This window comes from Amborella trichopoda, chromosome 9, assembly GCF_054954075.1.
Source record: "Amborella trichopoda isolate Santa Cruz 75 chromosome 9, AtrichopodaSantaCruz75HAP2 v2.0, whole genome shotgun sequence".
NCBI classification, from domain to species: Eukaryota; Viridiplantae; Streptophyta; class Magnoliopsida; order Amborellales; family Amborellaceae; genus Amborella; species Amborella trichopoda.
In genome coordinates this window covers 1,879,500-1,899,906 of record NC_142344.1, presented here as the reverse complement: position 1 = coordinate 1,899,906, position 20,407 = coordinate 1,879,500, and the positions used below count along the sequence as shown (strand labels likewise).

Below are 20,407 nucleotides of genomic sequence, written 5' to 3'. Positions count from 1 at the left end.
ATAATTTTTTCTGCATCTTTTGCCGGTTCTTTTCTCTTCCTCTATTTATTTGCGCAAATCGGCTCTCGGCTTGGACACGGCAGTACCGGACTCTTGTTACCCAAGGCGAGTTTTTAATCACTGCCCTCAACAAAGCAAGTAATCGTAGCTCTCATATAAGCGACATTTACCATATGATAGAGGTTTAGGTCAAACCATCTTTTAACATATGAGAGGTTTAGGTCAAACCATATTTTAACATATGAGAGCATCACTTTGGATTAGGAAAAAGTACATGTGAAAGCATCAGTTTGGATTAGAAAAAAGTTTATATAAGGCTGCAACCTTAAAATGTGGAATTAAGGTGCACCTCAATAATCCATCATATTATGGAATTAAGATGCACCCCAATAACCCATCATAAAAATTGTTTTGACATTCCTCTAATTGGTCATCTCAACATCGAGATGTATGAATATAAAAAAAAAAAAAAAATTCAAACCCTAAAAATAGTTTATTTCACAACATTATCTGGATTGTCCATTTCTCAAGATTTTCAAGTGTTTATGGATCCACTTGATTTGAATCGTTTTTGGAGTTTAAGATTTTATAATTACATATCAAAATAAATTCTCTAGCCATCCTAAAAAAAACTTACAACAAAATTATGCTGATGATAAAATTTAGAGCTGCAACTTATGCAAACCACACCCTTTGGATCATCGTTATGGGTTCATCCTTGTCTCTTGTAGGTAAGCTGGTGGGATCCAACCAATATAATGCTGATCTCTCTCTGTCTCACTCACTCACTCACTATTCTTGGAGTTCGAATAAAAATGCAACCCAAATCCAATACTCTTGATATGCAACCCAAATCCAAATTGGTCATCACTTTGCATTTCCTCTTAACAGGTTCAAACACTCTCTCTCTCTCTCTCTCTCTCTCTCTCTCTCTCTCTCTCTCTTCTATTAATATTCTAAGAATAAAAATACAACCCAAATGCAATACCTATGTTAAACAATCATCCCTTGGCATTTCCTTTCAACAGGTTCAATCTCTCTCTACTCTCCCATTTGCATTTCCTCTTAACAGGTTCAAGCTCTCTCTCTCTGTCTCTTGCAGATTGACAATCCAAACGCAATATTCATGTTAAGAGGTCATCCATTTGCACTGCCTTTTTAACAGGTTCAAGATCACCTCAGAGAGCTGGATGTCACAGAGAAAACAAAAGTAGATTGCAATAGATCTCAACCTAACCGCATAAGAAAAGAACTATGGTAGATGACATTAAACTTATTGAAAGATAAACGTTTAAGAGAAACAATTAACAGTAGCAGCAAGAGCAAGGCGGAAACCCCCCAAAAAATTTTAGGTACACAAATAACAGCTGAGAAAGACTCATATACAGATATAATACAAGGAAGAGGGAGGACAAGAGACTAAATTATGGCAAACCCCTAGTTAGAAACTGATCTACTTGTGTACAACCTGGTTTATTACATTCACATCGCCACAGTTTTCATTTGGGAGAGCGAGAGAAACGGGCAATGCATTTATAGCTTGCGAGAGAGGAAGAACTCATAATCAGATTGCCTGTTAATGGACGTAAAATCACCCTTGAGAACAGATGCCCTGGCCATCAGAGATGCTGTTTCCTCAAGTGTCCTCAGCCTTTCTTTCAGGACCTCACTCGCATCAGGAGCCTGGCCCTCTGAATGTCTCGGCATAAACCAACACTCACCCTACAAGATTGCAAGAAGGCAACAAACATACCTCCATAAGAGAGAGAGAAAGTGAAAGCACTCCAAACAAGTATAAAAATAAGAAGAGAAGTATGAGAGAGTCAAATTTGATTTGTTTCACACTAATAGATCTCAAATGGTAAATTCGGAAAATCGGAAAAAGATGACAAGCATTAATACTGGGAAGTATACAATGACCTACAGGAAAATGAAAAACCATACTCCCTCCATTGTGGTCATAACCATCCAATGGAATGCAAAGTCTAGCCAGGAGCCTCTCTTTCTCCATCACTAATCCTTTCAGTGACAGTTTGACCCCAATAGACCATGATTTTCGAATAACCTTGAGCTCTTAGTACAATTTCCCTAAAATAAACCCACAAGGTGCAGAGCAAATGAAAAGGTAGGATGCCCTTGCATCACACATAACACACCTACGAGAAAACCCTAGCACACATACATGCACATCAAAATCCTATGCATGAAAAGCACATATTAATGAAGGCAGGCATAGGTTGTACCAAATGCCTTATAATCATTCGAAAGAACAAAGAAGGATAAAACAAAAAGTGGAGTCGATTTATGATGAAACGAAGTGTAATCTTATTCTGTAAAACTAGAGTACAAGTTTTTCAATAAATGCATCCAATAAGAACAACGAGCCAAACGTTTTTTTTTTTTTTTTTTTGGTATGTGCATGCTACAGAAGATGGAAATGGAGAGAGAGAGAGAGAGAGAGAGAGAGAGAGAGAGGCTCAAAAGAACAGTATAGATACCTGAGCATTGTAAGTCTGTAACCCCACAACCGGGGATACAACAGATGCCTCCACACCAGGGGAATCAGGAGAGCCACTCCTAGAAACGAAGTGACCCAATGAATGGTACGTCAAAAATGCAGCTCGAAAGGTACCATCTGGAATTCGATAAATTGGATACCAAGCAACCGAATACCTGAAAATTTGCAAGTGAAATTTCATAGAACCTTTTAGCTAAGGATAGGTATGGAACTGTAATCCAATTATTGACCCATCTGGAACCTAAACTCCATGTTTTCCTAAAAATGAGCTTTTTACATTTTTGTTCCTTCCGCTACTTACGAAGTAACAACCTCCTCTGATCATAGAATCCCGCCTTGCATGAGAGAGAAACCACATCAAATTAAAATTATATTTATTTGCAATTAGCTACCAACCAGGAAGCAGGGTGGAGATCACGCAAACTACGACCCAAATTCGATGGGCTCCCATACACTTGAGACTTTGAAGAATCCCCTCTGATTAGCTCCTTTATCCTAGCATCAGAAACGATTATAACCATCTCAAACAAGTTGACTACATAATATGAGTCAATGTACAATTTTTGTATAAAATATAAATAATTAAAACACAAAAAGTCAGAGTGTAAGCACAGTATTAATTCAATACACAACAGTATTAACAGGGTAGGGAGTAATCTGCAAAAATGGTAAACGAGGAGATTAATGCTAAACAATTCGAAAGAACATGAGCACTTAACAGTTCACAAGTTTCAGAAATATCCTAAAATGACATTTCCCCTCCATAAAAATGCTCTACTCTTTTAACTAATTCTTATGTTAAATATGGGGGAAACTGCATATATCATTCATACATTCTAAACATACATTCAATCCCAGGAACAAAATCCATCACTCTGATTAAACGTAGTAACAAGCAGTTAAAGAACCTACAGCTTCTGTTATTGTTCTATCTATAACTAATCCAAGCTTCTGGTAAATGAACCTTGGAGTCGTTAGATGAGACATATTTTAAACAAGATTCCAGTCCCATTAGGACACAGATCACTTACTTTTCGAATAACGGTTTCCGTTGCTGAGGCTGCTCGCATTCAAAGTACTCGAACAGAAGTTCTGAATCATCAGACCAATCAAAACCAGGAGACATATTGCATGACTCTTCTCTGTCTGACCTAGATAAGCCTGAACTGCATGCTGAACTCTCAGACAATGAGCCATCTACACCGTCTGCTTCACGAGGCTTTGGCAAAAGCACTGATAGTATAGGGAGATCACAGTATTCAGCCGATGCTAAATCCGAGCAATTTTTCATGGCTTCTCCATCAGCAGCATCACTGCAAGAGGGCGAAGAATTCCTTGAGAACCCAAATAGCTGGACGGCTGAAAGATACGGCACAAAATATGCCCGAAACCCACACCGCTTGCTCCCCAATCTCTTGATGTTCAGTAAATCATCTGCCTTCACTTCCAATCCATAACTTCCAGGCCTTTCATACCATTGCCAAATGCTCCTCAAAGAATAATTAGAAACCTGATGCCTACACATAGAATTGCCAAAAAGACAGTGACCCAAGCATTTCGACCAATGGGGTGAACTGGATGTTGAGCTCAGTTCTGGAGAAACAGAATGAAGAATTCTTTCAAACTCAGCAGGGGGATTTCCAGTTGTGAGCCGAACATCTTCAGATGCAATTTGCAGTCGGTAAGAATCAAACACAGCTTGTGCAAGATTCCTTGAATCGATGTCAGATTGGGATACAGGTCGATTCTTGGCTCTACTAGATAAATGATCACTAGATGCAACGGATACACCTCTGTTCTCTTCTTCAGGTGGGGTCTTTGATCGAGCACTCAACCCCTCAGAAGAACCAATATCAACCCTTACCTCAGTTGCCAAAAAATGGCTCTGAGATGAAGATCGGAAATCCCCAAAATCAGATCTCAAGCATGCCATACCTGAATTAGTCGAAGAAGAGAAATGAGAGTGCTCAGGAAGAAATGCTTCCTCTTTCTGAGTATTATTCACTTCTCCATTTCTAGACAGTGATTTATCGAAATCATTGTTCAATACATTACCGTTTGACTCAGTTATTGTGTTTGTTTTGAAGGCTCCAGCATCTTTCCTCCCAACAGGAATCCACTTCTTTGAGGTATAACTGGAACTAATGTCTTGCTTTGCATGCTCCACAGAAGAAGTTTCTGTTTCTGAGTGCAAAGTTTCCTTTTCTTGATGAGTGAGAGAAGGGTGGTCAGTTCCTGGGGAATCTCCATGTGATATTCTCCACTTGTCTCCGGGGCCTTCAATGGCAGACACTTGATAAGAGAGATTCAAAGTGCTAGATGATGAATTCACCAACTTTGAAGCAGCTTGAATCTTCATATTAGCATCACCAGCACCCACATTTCCCACTGGAATAATTTCATCATTGTTGGCCTGTGAACCAAGGATGGAGTCAGAGTTGACACGATCCATTTTGTCAGAGACTGCAGCCTCCACTCTCTCACTTTGAGCATAACAAGTAGATTTTGAACCCCCACCAAAGCTTCTGTAATAGTTCGCATGCCATGCGATTTCTGGCGATTCCCTTTGAAAACCATTTGTCCTCGAAAGCCTAATCAGCTTAGACTTACTACCACCATTTCCTATCCTGGAATGGTTTGTATGCTCTTGTTTGGACCCCAAATTCGTTTTTCCTTTGGACCTCTCAGACATTGTGCTCTCAATAACTTCATCTTCTCCAGTTGAGAGCGGCAAAGTTCTATCAACAGCACTTGGAACTCCTTGCGGAGCATCCAAATGGCTTGAAATAGAGGCTGTTCGGGGTTTTACTTCTTGCTCATTCCTCCTCTGTCCCTTCTTGCCATATTGGCTCATAAATACATCATCTCTAACAGGCACTGAGGCAGCATCTGGTTGAGGCCAAAGACGATTAGGGTTCTTGGCCTCAAGAACGCATTCATTTCCACTCTTTTGAACCTTTTGCCAGACAGAATGGTTATTGTCCCTGCCCATGCGCCCATGGATGGTTACACCGTGATGGTATCTTGGTATCGACCCTAATGAGCTCCCATTTGATTTTCTACCCTGCCTAGCTTTCCCGCTCAGTCCAAATGCATGTGTCTTACTACTGCTACAACCCTGATTACTGTACTTAAGCCTCTCCACATCCCTAGCAGCAACTGAAGCAACACCATTGATGCAGAGATTGTTGGGTCTCTCACAATTCCAGTCACATGTACCTACCCCAACCGAATATCCCATATCAATAGGTCTACCACTAGAGTTACTATTATCTGATCCAGTACTACTGTTCATTGGGCTTGGCCCCTTCTCCTCAAAACCCACAGCCTCACAATAACTACCATCACTATTCCAACCATCAGAAAACATTTTCTCGGACATAGGAACAGGGTATTCCATACATTTAGCCTTGGAAGCAGAGTTGTCGGCAAATTCCCAACCAGAAGGATATGGTACCCTTACATCATCAGTTCTCTGAACTGTTAGTGAGGGATCAACTCCTTGTTTGCTGAAAGAGCCAGCAACACTAAGGGCTTGAGATGGGGAAGGTAAGTTAGAAACTAGGTTATTACCATTGCTATCACAACTGTATAAACAGGTTAATACGTTATTATCGTCATCAAACCGATGCAAATTGTTGACAGGATTAGGCCCAGTCTCACAATATGGACCTCTCTCATCAAAGTTTTCAGAGAAAGAACAACCTTGGGTGCATTCCTCATGCACTGCTGCCAATTCAACACTTTCTGTGGATCTTTTGTTGTGCTTTCCCTTCTTCTTTGGCTTCTTTTTCGAGTTCCTTTTTGCACGCTTTTCCCCCTTACAAGTATCAATGACCAGACCACTCGAACTGGCCGCACTAGATCCATCAGATTGGAAGGATCCAGAAGAATCATTCAAGGCATCACTCTGAATGCAAGAATTGGTGGAAACCTTAGATTCCTTAGTTTGAACATTCAATGAAGCTTTAATTCGTGATTGCCCGGGAGTCCTCGATCTAGAAAATCGACCAGATGTATAAGGTTTTGAACACCATGATCGCTGGAAATGACTTTTCTGGGTATGTGGAAGGTTGAACAACAAGACAGAAGGGGGAGAAACTAGTTCCAAGCCATCCATATTTGGCGTTCCAAATGCCAAATGATTCCTCAAATCAGAGCTTTGAAGAGGCCAATGAAAAGGAGCAAGGTTTTTTGGTCGAGCATCCAGATTAACTGTGATCAGTGTGAAAAGAATGCACCTGAAAACACATCAAAAAAGGGAAAATTATGTAAATATAAATTCTTTAAATAAAGACAATTTGAAGCAGTAGCAACACTCCAAAAAGCTTTCTAAAAAAGATTTGTCCTGTTAACAAAACTGTAATGGGAAAAGCTTTATAAAATTATCATTGAAGTCCCTTTTCTCACAAAGGGCATACTATAGTCCAACAGCCTATAGACATAATTGTCCTCCACTGGGTTCATAAATGCCCCAGGAAATGATGACAAGATGATGGATAGAGCGAGAACTCCTGCTAGGGTCAGACCAGCTCTTGTGCTCTTGTGGTCCCATTCTCTCGTAAACATATCCAGCAATTGATTGGAAGGTGATGACCTGATAGATCATCAATTCCACAGAACATCGACATGTAAAGTTTTTTTTTTTTCATTTGTAAAAGTATAAAAGAAAATATATACCATAGATGCCACACATGTTGATAAAGAAAAAGATCACAAACGTCAAAGCTCAATAAGCTACATGCTCGCGGCTAGAAAGCTTCCCGTTAGCAATATGAATGGCACATACAGCTGCAACAAATGATTTTTGTTATACCATTCCCTTTACAGATAAGGTAATATACAAATCAAGCCAGGCAACAGAACCAAGATGGAAGGCCCCACAGTACACTGGATTGCAATGTAATTTTCATTTGTCAAAGCCACACTCGTTGAGAAAGTAAAAGACGACTAGTGCCAAAGCTCAATAATCAATGTGCTCACTGCCTCAAAGCTTCCCATGAGCAATGGGAATGGCACATACAATTGCAACACATAATTTTCATCATAATCTTTCCTTTCCAAAAATAGGGAATGCGCAACATAAGGAAGGCAATGGAACCCAAATGGAAGCTCCCAACTTGCAGTTAAATATTTACAGAAACAGATCTCCTATGTCCATTTCAAGCTTAGAGGAAAAGTATAACAATTGAAAAAACATGAAGGAATTTTGAAATTTTTCGTAATTGGCATTCTCCCAGAACACAGATTGCAGCTTGAAATAGCACGATATAAAGCAACCATGGGTGTAGTTCCCAATAGATGTTGCCTGAAACTATGCTGCTCTGCTGCATTTAAAAAGTATAATTACATTCTCATGGCACATACAAATTACAAACTAGATACTTGCATCCTTACAGTGAAAAATGCTATGACATATCCAAGGCTATGGCCATTCAAGAACATTCTAAATAAAGCATCATGAAAACAAGTATATAGCTTCAAATAAAATCCTGTTAAAGAGCCCCCATTCAGATTGGAGTCTACCTTTGAACAACAGCACGCAATCTAAACTAGTTATCTCTTATCTCACCTTTGGTCAGAATTCTTTAATATTACAGCAGCAAGCTCAGGTTCCTGGAGAAAGAAATATATAATTGCAATCAAGATAAGAGCATTATATAGAAAGTATATGAACACCGCAAGTATAAATTTCAACAATGCATTTCAACATCAGAAGCAAATCATTTCAACAAACATGTAAAAATAATGGACCTTAGCACTAGGTCTGTAACTATCGTGTTCTAAAGGTTTCTTTGATGAAGTGGTGAATCCACCATCTGCAACCTTCTCAATATTGCAATCAGTCCTCCCAAGGGCACACTGCATCTTTTGTGCGGCCTGTACAGGTTGACACTACTGAAATCAATAATGCTGACAAACTAAGAAGCTTCAAAGGAAATATCATCACAAGGGCATGAAATGAACTCAACAGTAAAAGTTCCTAAAGCACTTTTGATTGATTCTAGTCAAATAGGATTAGAGAAAATGTTTTTTCTCTTCTATACGCAAATAGGAAATGCCTTAACAATTGGCATTCATACTTCACCCATGAATATTGGACAAGACCAAGATCCTTCCCTCTATACAAACATATAGCTTCATATTAATATTACGCTACAGAACTAAAAAGAGAAAATGCTCTTCCACATAAACAGAATAGTTCACATGACTTCACCGGGATTAGTGGAATAGGTGAATAAAGAGATCTGACAACAAAACCGAACTCTTTCTATTCTTCCTCCCCTTTGTTTCTTCTTTTTTACTTTAAGCATTGTGTGTCTCTCTTATTGGATGATGGGCGTGTATTTCAGATGACAAAAAGAATCATTAACTAAGAAGAAAAATTAAATCAAATGGTCACCCCAGGAGAACAGAAAGATGAAGGATGGGCTGGGGCAGCGCACAAAAGGAACTGGATATTTTTTAGGCAGTCTGACAAGAAAATATCATCTCCGGGAGGAGACACTAGTCCATCTCAGTAGCCTCAGAATGATCTCATCGAGCTTCGCCACTGTCAACTGGAAATTTGCAAGGGTCTGGGGATCCTTAGAAAAAGTTTAATATAGCACTGGCACTCTAGAAGTGCATGAACATATGATTAAAAAGTTGTGTTATCATGATCGATGGTGAGGATGGAGCAATAGGAGCAACCGCTCATAACCAATTGCAGAGCTCTTGGCCATCAGGTTTAGAGAAATAAAGACTTGCCTAAATGGAACTCTGAGCTTTAGAGGAGGCTAAGATATAATATTCCTCATGAGAAAAACGAGTTGGATGCAGGTGGGAACAATGTTTTCAAATGCAGGATGCGGCCAAGATATAATATTCCTCATGAGAAAAAGGAGTTGGATGCAGGTGGGAACAATGTTTCAAATGCAGGATGCAGCATGATGCGTTGGGGGGTGCCAATGCGGTGCTGCAGCTCAATACGGTCTAGATGCACGGATACATCATCCGATGCGCTCAATAAATATAAAAAAACCTAAAAAATCTAAAAAAATAGGTTAATGCATAAAAAAAATTTGGGGTGATTTATGTGATAGTAGGTATTTAATTTATTCAAATTTATTCATTAACTCCAAAAGTATCAGTAGTCGAAGATTCTGTATCCACTATCCCTTGATAGATTTGCCGACAAATAGCCCCCATATAAGTATTTCTACAAAGACTACAAATAACACAGAAACACTCAACTAGCATCCTGGGTAGTGTGCATGTTTGTTGTCCGAAGTATCAGTAGTCGAAGATTCTGTATCCACTATCCCTTGATAGATTTGCCGACAAATAGCCCCCATATAAGTATTTCAACAAAGAGTACAAATAACACAGAAACACTCAACTAGCATCCTGGGTAGTGTGCATGTTTGTTGTCCATTATGATGTGGGATTTGAACCCACCATTATCATTACCTTTTGAGAATGGGCTGGGGCCTTAGCGGTAGTACTTTCAAGCCCTATGATCAAGCCTCGGACTCCATTCTCACCAAAGGGTTGGGGACCAAATCCCCACTGACTAACCCTTTTTTTTAAGAAAGGGGCTAGGGTCGTGGTAGTAGCATCTCCACACCTAGTCACCACATTGTAGCTTCCACTCCGACCACTAACACCACCCCACTAACACCTTCAAATATCCAATTACTAATCTACTTTAAAAAAAAAAGTAGGGGCATGTCTTCCCCACTGAATTACTCAAAAAAAAAAAAAAAATACAAATAACACATTTTCGGTCTTTGAGAGTTTTTAGTTTTGCATATTTGCAATCCGGATCCTTGTTACTAAAAGATTGTGAAGAAGACATTGCCCCAAAAAAACAGTTTTAGTGTACTAGGAAATAAAAACTTACTGATTACTTGAAGAAAATATCAATTTCTAATCGGCCATTGAAACCCTCGATTTGTTGTCAAAATTTTGCTAAAACTTCCTCAAATTAACACCCAAAATAAACAAATCGACAACCAAAGATCATCCAAGGCGAAAATCCAAGAATTTCAAAAACTAAAATTTCATCCACTTTTTGTTTTTGAATGATTTGATCTCCTAAAGGCCACAGATGTGACTGATTTTGGTGGTTTGGGGGGTTTAATACCCCCCAAAACCCTTTCTCCCCCTTTTTAGGGCTTAAAAATACCAAAATACCCCTTTTTGTGGCGGTGTTTTTCATTTCACACATGGGCTGCATATGCGTCCTATGCGGCATATGAGGGCACATCCCACCAAAGCGCATATTCGATTTTAGGAGATGCAGTTGCCAGCACATCGCGCATGATGCGACCGCATTTTAAAACACTGGGTAGGAATATGTAAATGTTATTAACAACTAGAAAGGGGCACATAGGAATTGATGATTCTGGTCTGGAGAACATGACTGTGGAGGTGTAGAAATGTTAAAGGACCTGAACCCTGTGGGACTCGAAGAATTGCAAATTGGAGGAAGTACGAAGTCCACCAACTTGTCTCTTAATAGACATCCGATATTTTCAATGTGAAGTCCACCAACTTGCTGATATGCACAAGAACCTTATTCATCTACAATCACAGACATGGTGGACATCATCCACAAAAAATATTGAGGGATGAGGTTATGTACGACCAATGTCCAAAATTTTGGCAACCTGGCCGCCTAGGCTATCTAGGCATGCCACCAAATCGAAGGACCCTAGCCAAGTGCCCTAGTTGGCCATGTGCTCAAGCACCCAGCTAGTGCCACCTCCTTTAAAAAAGTAAAAGTACAAGAAGTAAGTCCCTTAGGAGAAAAAAAAATATTAAGACCTAATAAAAAGGCATGTAAGCCTCTTTAAAAGAAAGTCGTCATCATCATCGGAGCCTCTTTTTCCAACTATTTGGGGTCGGTTATACGAATCCCAGTCTGCCATTTTGCTCTATCAAGGGTTATACCCACAATGGAGCCATGAGTCTTCATATCTTTTCTCACTAACTCCAACCATGTCCTTTTGGGCCTACATCTTGTCCTTTTTGAACCTTTCACTTGAACTAACCCGTACCTCCTAAAAGGTGTACTAGATCTGCGAAACACATGGCCAGCCCACCTAAGTTTACTTTCTCTCATCTTATCACCTATTGGAGCCACACCTAAGCTCTCCCAAGTGTATTCATTTCGAATTTTATCCCTTCTTGTCTTGCCACTCATCCATCTAAACATCCTCATCTCAACTAAACTCATCCTATTGGAATATTGTTTCTTGACCGCCCAACATTCCACCTCATAAAGCAAAGGCCCCCTTTAAAAGAAAGTTAAAAAAAAGGGTCCAAAAGAAGGCCTAGAAATAGGTAAAGAAAGTAAGTTGAAGAACATAAGAATATGCCTGAAGAAGAAAAAGAAGGCCCCAACACAAAGAAGAAGAAGAATAAGCGGTAAGAGGGTTCCAGAGAGAAAAAGGGTCTCAAATAAAAAAACCCTAAGTGCCATTAACTTTGGAGAGACCACCTCTCTCTCTCTCCTCTTTTTTCCCTGAAAAAGAAGAAAAGGCAGGGTTAAGGAGAGAGAAACAGTTTAGAGAATAAAAACCCTAGCTGCCATTAACGTTGAGGACCCCCCCCCCCCCCCCCCCCCCCCCCCCCCGCCCAACCGCCCACCAACAAAAAAACACCATTGTTGTCTCCCATTTGCACAAACAAGAGCAGGGTGTTGCAAAAACAAGGATCAAGAAAGAGAAACAGTAAGAAAAACAATAACTGCCATTTACATTGCACCCTCTCCTCTCTTTCTGCTCTCTCTCCTCTTTTTTTCTCCCTTGATTTGCACCTTGAGAATGAAGATATAATAAGCAACTCTAAAATATTCCAAATTATGCCCACCCCCCACCCCCCCACACCCCTTTAGGCCGCTTAGTTTCTAGGAGTGCACCTGGGCAGCCGCCCAACCGTACTGGCATCTGACCTTTTGAACATTGTGCAGGACAAATGGAAAAGAAAGGCTGACTTGTTACTTTATAATGGAAAAATACGAATAAATATTACAAACTTAGAAACTCTAAAGATCAGCTGAATGTCAAAAGTACTAAATAAAGAGCACAAAGCCCAAGGATTCTCATCTTTAGCCCTAGACTGATAAGGGGGCATATTTCGCCTAAATGCATACTAAGGAAGATTCTAAAGAAAAAATGTGACTCCCCAATCAAACACTAGGGAGAGCACACAATTTAATTCGAATATCAAAATTGGACACAAAATGGAAGTTCCCCGTGAGAGCTCTATGCCCACATACTAAGCTTGTGGCGGACTTTACTTCAACCCTGAAACCACATCCAATTGCATGATTTTTGGTGGAAAGCTTGAAATATCTTCAATGAGCATTTCCAGAAATTTGAGCCCGTTTCATTTTGTCAAATATGGACAATTCACCACGTGGTTACTATTTATAGGTAGTAAGTACTACAGCTTGTGCTGAACTTCACAAACCGCTTGATCTCAATTACAATCTTCCTGATTTTTGGAACATGACCATGTTTGTCCTTTCGAAGGAGCAATGAACAAAAATTCGGCCATCTTCCTGCCTAAGCGGCCATTTTCTCAAACCGCCTAGGCGTGGACTAGGCGGAATGCTCCAGACGGGTTGCATCTAGGTGTCCACCTAGGCGACATAAAAGCGGGCGCCTAGGCACCACCTCAACCAATCGAGACCGAGGGGGAAAAATGCCCCTCGGCCATTGGGTAAATTTGTCATTTCCCCCCTAAAAAGGGGAGGAAAAGGTTTTGGGGGCCATTCTTGCCCCCAAAAAACATTTTTAGTGATGTTTAGAGTGACAAAAACCTTTAAAAAAACAAGATTTCAAGAATTGCAGAGAGATCGAAATTTTTTTCAACCTCCTCAAATGCTCACGAAATTAAAGGATATTCATCCCCGATCTTTTTCTAGCTTATAGTGGCTGTAAAAGAGGAGATTTGGGAACCAAAACTTTCCCGTTTAGGCCGATCTCAGTTTCATTTCAAGAAGGTTGGTATGTTTTAATATTTTTTATTAGGTTACGTTTTTTTTTTTCGCAATGTCTTATGACGTCATTCTTTGCGTTTTGTACTTTCTTTTTGATAGTTTATGATATATATATGTGTGTGTGTGTGTGTGTGCGATATGTTTTCAACTATTTGGATTATTATTCAGCCAAAAAATAAGCTATTTGGATGATTTTCCCATTTTGATATTTAGTTTGCATCTTTGGGAAAGCAATTCAATGGAAAAATTCCATTGCCCCCAAACGAATGAATATTTGTTTTTTTAATTTTATGCAAGAGTTTACTTGTATAATTCATAAACCATAACTTTTGTCCCCATAATTTTTTTTTTGAGTTAGTTTAACAATTGATTATTAAATAATTACATGAGTAATATGTTTTTTCGATTTTATGTGTGATATCATTGGAGTTTGATGTGTAGGTTTTAACTAGATTTTTTTATTTTTTATTTTTTTTACCTTGATCATCCTTGCTTTACTTTTGTCTTTGGATTGTTAAGAACTCAAGATATTAATATTCTTTATACTGCATTTCCTATTTGTAATTTATGACCATTTTTTACTATTTTTGGATGACTAATTTGAAATTTCAAATATTTAGACTAGTAGTTGTAAATTAATCTTTGCTTTTCTATATGTATTTACAATTTTCACTTCTTGTAAATGTTTTCAAGTTTGACTTTGTTGTTTTTGTGTAATCTTCACTTTGTCCTTTGATTGTCGGATGTGACTTTTTTTTTACAACTTATGAGTATCTATTGTGAATTGTGACTTGCAAGATTTAATGGACATCTCAAGTTGCTTTTATCTTTTAATGTTGCTTTTGAGTTTTAACCAATTCTAAAGTCCTGTATGTTTACATTTGACCTGCACTTCTGACTTCTAAACCTTAGTTACCAAGATCTCTGGTAGGAGATCCCTTCTCGAATCTCGATTTTGTCGCTCCCGGAACAGATCTCTAAAGGATCTCGAATTTTAAATTTTGGGATCTCGTACCCCATAGAAAAGGATACCGATTCTTGCCGTTAGGGATCTCCAACCCAACCTTAAACACTAAGACAACAACCAAACTGATGATTTTCTTTGTTTATAGCCAACTAGCAACACAAATATTGTTTGCTTGCAATAATTTATGAGATCCCTACTTTAAAGAGTATACATAATCATTGATTATCATACACTTTAAGGTTGATAACAAGAGCCCCAAAAAGTTGGCCCTCCCCCCCAATACAGGCTGCCTTTGTGTCTGGGCGGCCGCCTTTGCACCTAGGTGGCCCAACCCCCAGGATGCTTAGGCAGCCACATCAGCCTTCTTGACCATTGAGAAGGAGCTCTCAAAGTTCTGACTCATTTGAAAGTCATTATCATGGCTTTCTGTGTTCACGACCATATGGTCATTTCATTTGACCATGGTGTATTGGGGCCGTCACCGAGCACACCCAAACAGGGGAAAAACCAGGTCCCGCCGCACACAATATGCATGTAGTCAAATGTACATGCATAAATTTTTAATATAATCATTTTTTTTCTTTTTTACGAAAACGCATAAAACTGATTTGCATGGTATTTCAAAGAACCAGATTTACTGCACAAACTTTACATACATAAAAATTTAACATTATGTTACTTAATTTTGTATTTAAGTATACTTAGAAATATACAAAAACTGATCTAGGCGAGACAGACAGACTGGCTAGCCAATTGAATTTTACTTGACTATTGTTTGTGTTAAGTTGCAATGTAGTTTAACAAGATTTTTTTCTCTTTAACTTTTAATTGAACATGTACCACAAAAGCTCAAATAAAAAATCTGAATATGGAAAGAAGAAAGACATTTCAGCAAGTGCCATGAGAGTAATGGCATCAAGTGACGATTCTTGGTAATCAGCAAACTGGGCCTCTTGTGTGGTTTATCAATAAGTGGGGATACAGTTTAATTCTTTGGTGGGTTTAGACAACTATCAAACACAATAACGTTTAACAAGCATGTGACTTAAGGCTCCTTTCTTCGGGCAACAAAGAGGCATATCTCAGCTTAACTCGGAAAGTAATAATATCTCTAAATAATGTCAAAGAATTTGAGTTTCAATCCAGAACAAATTGAGTTGTTTCCACGCAAAATATACAAGGTGCCATTTTGGACAGAATTGGTTGAAAGGTTGTGGATAAAATGAAGTAAAACAAGAATGAAAGATACACAAACAGTGAAGAGTGATCTTTTTTGGGGGAATGAATTCCATGGATAGAGAGAAAAATATTGATGGTTGGAGACAAATTTGTCTGCCAAAACAAAGGAGAATTGACCTCTGTTGGGATATGATATAGTTGAGATTTCAGCATTCAGAAATTGACTAACACAAGGGATTCAAAAATCACCATTATTTGTAGAGAAATGATAGACAGTCAAGAATATTATTACAGTTTGATCTTAGAGGCATGCAACTAATTGAGAGAAAATCCCTGCTTTTCCACTCAAATATAAGAGATAAGCTGACCCAATAATTCGGTTAGATATAGTCAGAGATTATGGTGAATTAGACCTAATGAGGAAGGCATGACTCTCAAAGCCATGAGAAATGAATTCCATAGCTAGAGAGAACTTTTCCTGCCTAGCAAAAACTAAGAGAATATCAGCTGTATCTAAGAACTACTACAGTCAGGGGAAAGACTTATTATTCAGACCAGAATATCACTATTTTGTCAATATCCATATCACCGCTTTATGTTTTTTAAGTGTTATATCCATAGTACCTTTGAGTATGGGCCATTGCCGAACCAGAAACATAGAAGCAAGCATGCCTACTTTTTAAAGAGGCTATTGCACACTATGTGTTTTCATGATGTAGAAGCAAACTCAATAGTTATCTGTAGCGCAATTTGGGCGTCACCCATGAATAATTTTATTTTTCAAAATTAAACTAGGAAATCAAAGTTCCATGCTAGATTGAGTATCAAACAACACAACAGCCAATGATCAAACAGAATTCGGCAGTAAGAAACTGTTCAGTTGATTTGACTGCGCTTAGAAATTAGAAACATGGAAAACTTAAAAAGAGTTTCACCTTTGGAGCCAAATATTTTCCAGAAGGATAAAAGGAAAACCTAATGATGAAAACTAGCAGCCGTAACAGTCTTTAACCCCTTCCAGGGGTGGTTCACAGTTAAAAAATTCAAGCATATTTCAAGTGGTCCACCATTGAAGGGGCAGTTCACAGTTGAAATTCAAGCATATTTCAAGTGGTCCAGCATTCAGCCCTCCCTCCCTCCCTCTTATAGATATTTTTTTCTCCTGATTTCGGTAACATGTATAGGCAGTTGAAGTCTACGAGTTTTAAGTTGCAATTAAGTTTTCAGTTTCCATTTGCTTATAACAATAAGAAGCGTATTATTTCATTCAGGTGATTTTCAACCGTAGGACCATATCCAAAATAATAAAAAGTAAACAAAAGACAAGGACGTGGGTTCAACATCAAGCATTTACACTTTGCAAAATTCTCTAGAAAATTCTCATACCTCAAGTAGTTTATTCACCTGTCCTCAACAATGAAGACCAAGGTTCAAGTTTCAATCCCGCTATGGAAAAATAAAAAGATAAGTAATAAAAGAGGGGAAAAAAGAAGTCCCAAAAAACAAATATTAAACAGAAAAGAAAAAATAAGGATCAATTGATTACGAAAAGAAAAAACAAATACAGATTAAATGATAAAAAGAATTTTGGAAAAGACGACATTTCTGGTAGAGATGTAGAATAGCAAAAATACAGTATTTGAATTACTTTAAACCATAATCCTAAATGGAAAATAATCTAATGCATGTCCTATATGATCCAAGTAAGGAATGAGCATACAAAAATTAAAACATAATATAATTCACCAAAACTTAAAACATAATATAATTCACCAACTTTCCCCTTTCTAACAGGTAAATAAGTTTGTCTTAAAAAATTAAAAGATATACAGGAAGTATCAGTACGCTATGGATTTTCTGAAGCCAAAACAATTCACAAACAAGTACTGCAAGTTTTTTACGGACCAGATAGTTGTGATCACTGATAGGAACAATATATTGGAGTCCTTGTGGCACTAGAAGCCTTTTTGTCCATGGATAGACTGTCATGTGTTGTTACATTGCATCCTCAAAATAATATTCATGATAACCATGAAAAGGCTATAGCACGACAGCTGATAAATATGCACTCACAGTGAAATTACAAACAAAACTCATTTCATTTCCTAACTTAAAACTTGACAATCCCCAAATAAGACAGTATTGCAATATAGTTCACAAAATAAAACATGCATCAAACATATTTGAACCATAATGTTTCACAAACGTGTACCTCAAGACACATGAGGTGCATCCTGGGGGTCGTGTCGGGCATCAGAGTCCAACCAAAGTCAACATCCAGAGAGTAATCTGAACTCCTTGATATGAACAAACTTGCTCACAAAAACTATGAGTAAAATAAATCCAGAGTTTGGCAACGTCAAAACAAAATTATCTTCGGTGGCAATCTAATCACTGATGAAAAGCATATAGTTCACACTTCGATTAAACATAACTCCATGGATCATAACCAGGATTTCACTCTCTCTTTCTAATGGATTATATTCTTTTATTTCTTGAACATAAAAAGGACAAGAAACAGTCTCTTGAGACATAACACAAAGAATTACGCGAATCCTTCTAAAGAATAAAACTAGGGGGTCTTAGTTTTCCGCAACCACTTTCTCAGTACACATAAATATAAAACAAACCCATGATTCTTGAAAAAGCAGGAAGGAAAAAACCAATACCTATTTACCTTCTCTTTAAACAACTTCTTTTTGGCCTGCATAGACCATTTGGGCACGGGATAAAAAAACAAGTGATGAGAACAACCAAAATTCTCCCTGGATGAGATAAAGCTAAGACATCAAGTGGAAGAAATGTAATCTTTCCACCTATCTTTGTGGCTACTTCCACAAACTGCAAACGATAAAAAACAAATTGTGCTAGCCTTTTTCACAAGGTATTTCTACTCACTAGATGAAATAAAGATGCTATATCAAAAGTCCAAATTCTCGGAACACAGAAACCCCAACATCAAACCAAACATTACCCATTTCCCTTCAAAAGACTTATAATGATAATCCTTCACAATCAAACCTCAAACACCCAACAGAAAACCACTATCACCGTAAATGATCATTCAATCGTCAAACGATACCCACACACAAGAAGTCTAACATCACACTAAATAAAACCCAAGTTTCCTGCAATTGATCAGCCCAAAAACCCTAGGACATTCCTGAACCCCTCTTCCCGTCAAGAAACCCCATAAACCCTGGCAAAGAACAATAGAACCACCAAAATAACAACCAAAACCATCCACAATCATGCGAGAACCAGTACCAGAACAATTGCAGAGAAGTGCCAAGGCAATTCCGAGAAGAAAACCTAATTTTACACAAACAGTTCGAAACCTAGGGTTGTCAAGACAAGCGGTCCAAATGCAAGAAAAAGTTCCGCAAAAATTGACTAGAAAAGAAGATAAAAAAGAAAGTTTCTGCTAAATTTAGCAAGAGTGGATAGATAGACGAGAGGCCTACAAACCTGAACGATAATAGGGTGTGGCCCTGCTAAATCCTTGGCGCTGAGTCCAATTTAGAGAGAGAAGTAAGAAATGCAGAGAAACGGGTGGTTTCTGCTTTATTTATACTAAGCGATGACTCACCCAAGAAACCAGACTCTTAGACCAGGAAAAAAAAAACGGAAATCCGAAAGCGCTCTTTCTCTCTCTCTCCCGCTAACTTTCTCCATCTAAAGGACCTCTCCTCCAATTATTTTTCTCTCTCCTCTGTCGCTCTCTCTCTAAAGGGGTTTTCCCTCGCACTCTTTTTCTATCTCTAGGGGGCCCTCTCTCTCTCCATCGGGAGCGACTTATAAAAGGGGAAAAGTTTCCATGGAGCCGGGCCTCTAAACAATCAAATTAGAGCCTACCTCAAAAATTTCACTAGAAGAGGTTGTTTTGATCTTCAAATATCTTCACATTGATCATCTCCACATCAACCTGCATTGACATGAGAAAAAAACAGATTTCAAGTTTTGTAAATAGTGCATTTGTACCATATTTTTGGACAGTCAATTTTTAAAATTTTCAAGTTTTCATAGACTTGTCGATATGTAACATTTTTTAAGCTTTAAACTTTTTTAATAAAAATAAAAAATACATTTTAAGACTATCACAAAGATTTCTAGTATTGAAACTATTTTTTTATACTATTTGAAAGTAAGTTCTAATTTGATTGTTTAGAGCCTAGGCAACCCTTGTAAGATGCACCAAATTAATCGGAAAATATCTGATATTTTGGGTGTCTATAGCGTACTCCTGTCGTACCACGATATACTTAGAAAAGGAAAATGTTTATATAACGGTGAGCAAAACAATTAAATTGCCGAACAGCCAAATTAACGCTCGCCTCAAAAATTCACCGCAATAGGTTATTTCCATGAAAAACCCTTAATTAGATTATTTGGGATTCAAGATCTGTGGATGTGAGACAAAAATATACTCAAGTAAAATAGTGCGCTTTATAATATATCATCTAGACCGTCAATTTTATTATATTTTAAGTATTCATAGATTGCTTGGTTTACACTGTTTTTAACCATTAGATTTTATAACTTAAAAATAAAATAAATTTTCAACCCATCACAAAAAAAGTCTGATACAATGGAAAGTACACCTTACACCCTTTGGAAAATATCGCAATTTTTGGGCTTGTATAGCGTACTCCCGTGGTACCACGATATATCCTTGCTACCTCGGTAATACAACCATGGACTTGGTTGACATGAAAATTTATTTTTTGGGAAAATTACATATATATAGTTA

At 38.1% G+C, this 20,407-nt stretch overlaps 1 protein-coding gene across 8 annotated transcripts; it reads right to left on the bottom strand.

Annotated features, from left to right (window-relative positions):
- Positions 1–1,243: 1,243 nt before the first annotated feature.
- LOC18437600 (uncharacterized) lies at positions 1,244–19,428 on the bottom strand. 8 transcript variants are annotated; one of them, XR_016040953.1, is made up of 9 exons: positions 19,126–19,376; positions 18,335–18,498; positions 17,870–17,983; positions 8,273–8,398; positions 8,091–8,134; positions 3,550–6,759; positions 2,820–3,013; positions 2,499–2,673; positions 1,244–1,722 (listed from the first exon to the last, which is right to left on the bottom strand). XR_016040953.1 is itself a non-coding variant. In XM_088846955.1 (9 exons), the coding sequence occupies exons 3-9, from the start codon at positions 17,909–17,911 to the stop codon at positions 1,534–1,536; spliced, it is 3,885 nt and encodes a 1,294-aa protein (XP_088703081.1). In that variant the 5' UTR covers positions 17,912–17,983; positions 18,335–18,498; positions 19,126–19,372; the 3' UTR covers positions 1,244–1,533. The 8 variants fall into 8 exon arrangements, 5 of the variants coding, with proteins under 5 accessions (XP_088703081.1, XP_088703082.1, XP_020525201.1 ...); XM_088846955.1 differs by having other exon boundaries at positions 2,915–3,013; positions 19,126–19,372; XM_088846956.1 differs by having other exon boundaries at positions 2,915–3,013; positions 17,870–17,946; positions 19,126–19,372.
- Positions 19,429–20,407: the final 979 nt, after the last annotated feature.

Excerpts from the sequence above, each read along its gene's own strand:
- LOC18437600 (XM_020669542.2), bottom strand. The coding sequence starts at position 17,911 with ATGCCCGACACGACCCCCAGGATGCACCTCATGTGTCTTGAG. Across the intron at positions 8,135-8,272 it reads GTTACAGACCTAGTGCTAAG|GAACCTGAGCTTGCTGCTGT; the intron begins GTCCATTATTTT and ends TTCTTTCTCCAG. Across the intron at positions 1,723-2,498 it reads TACAGACTTACAATGCTCAG|GGTGAGTGTTGGTTTATGCC; the intron begins GTATCTATACTG and ends GCAATCTTGTAG.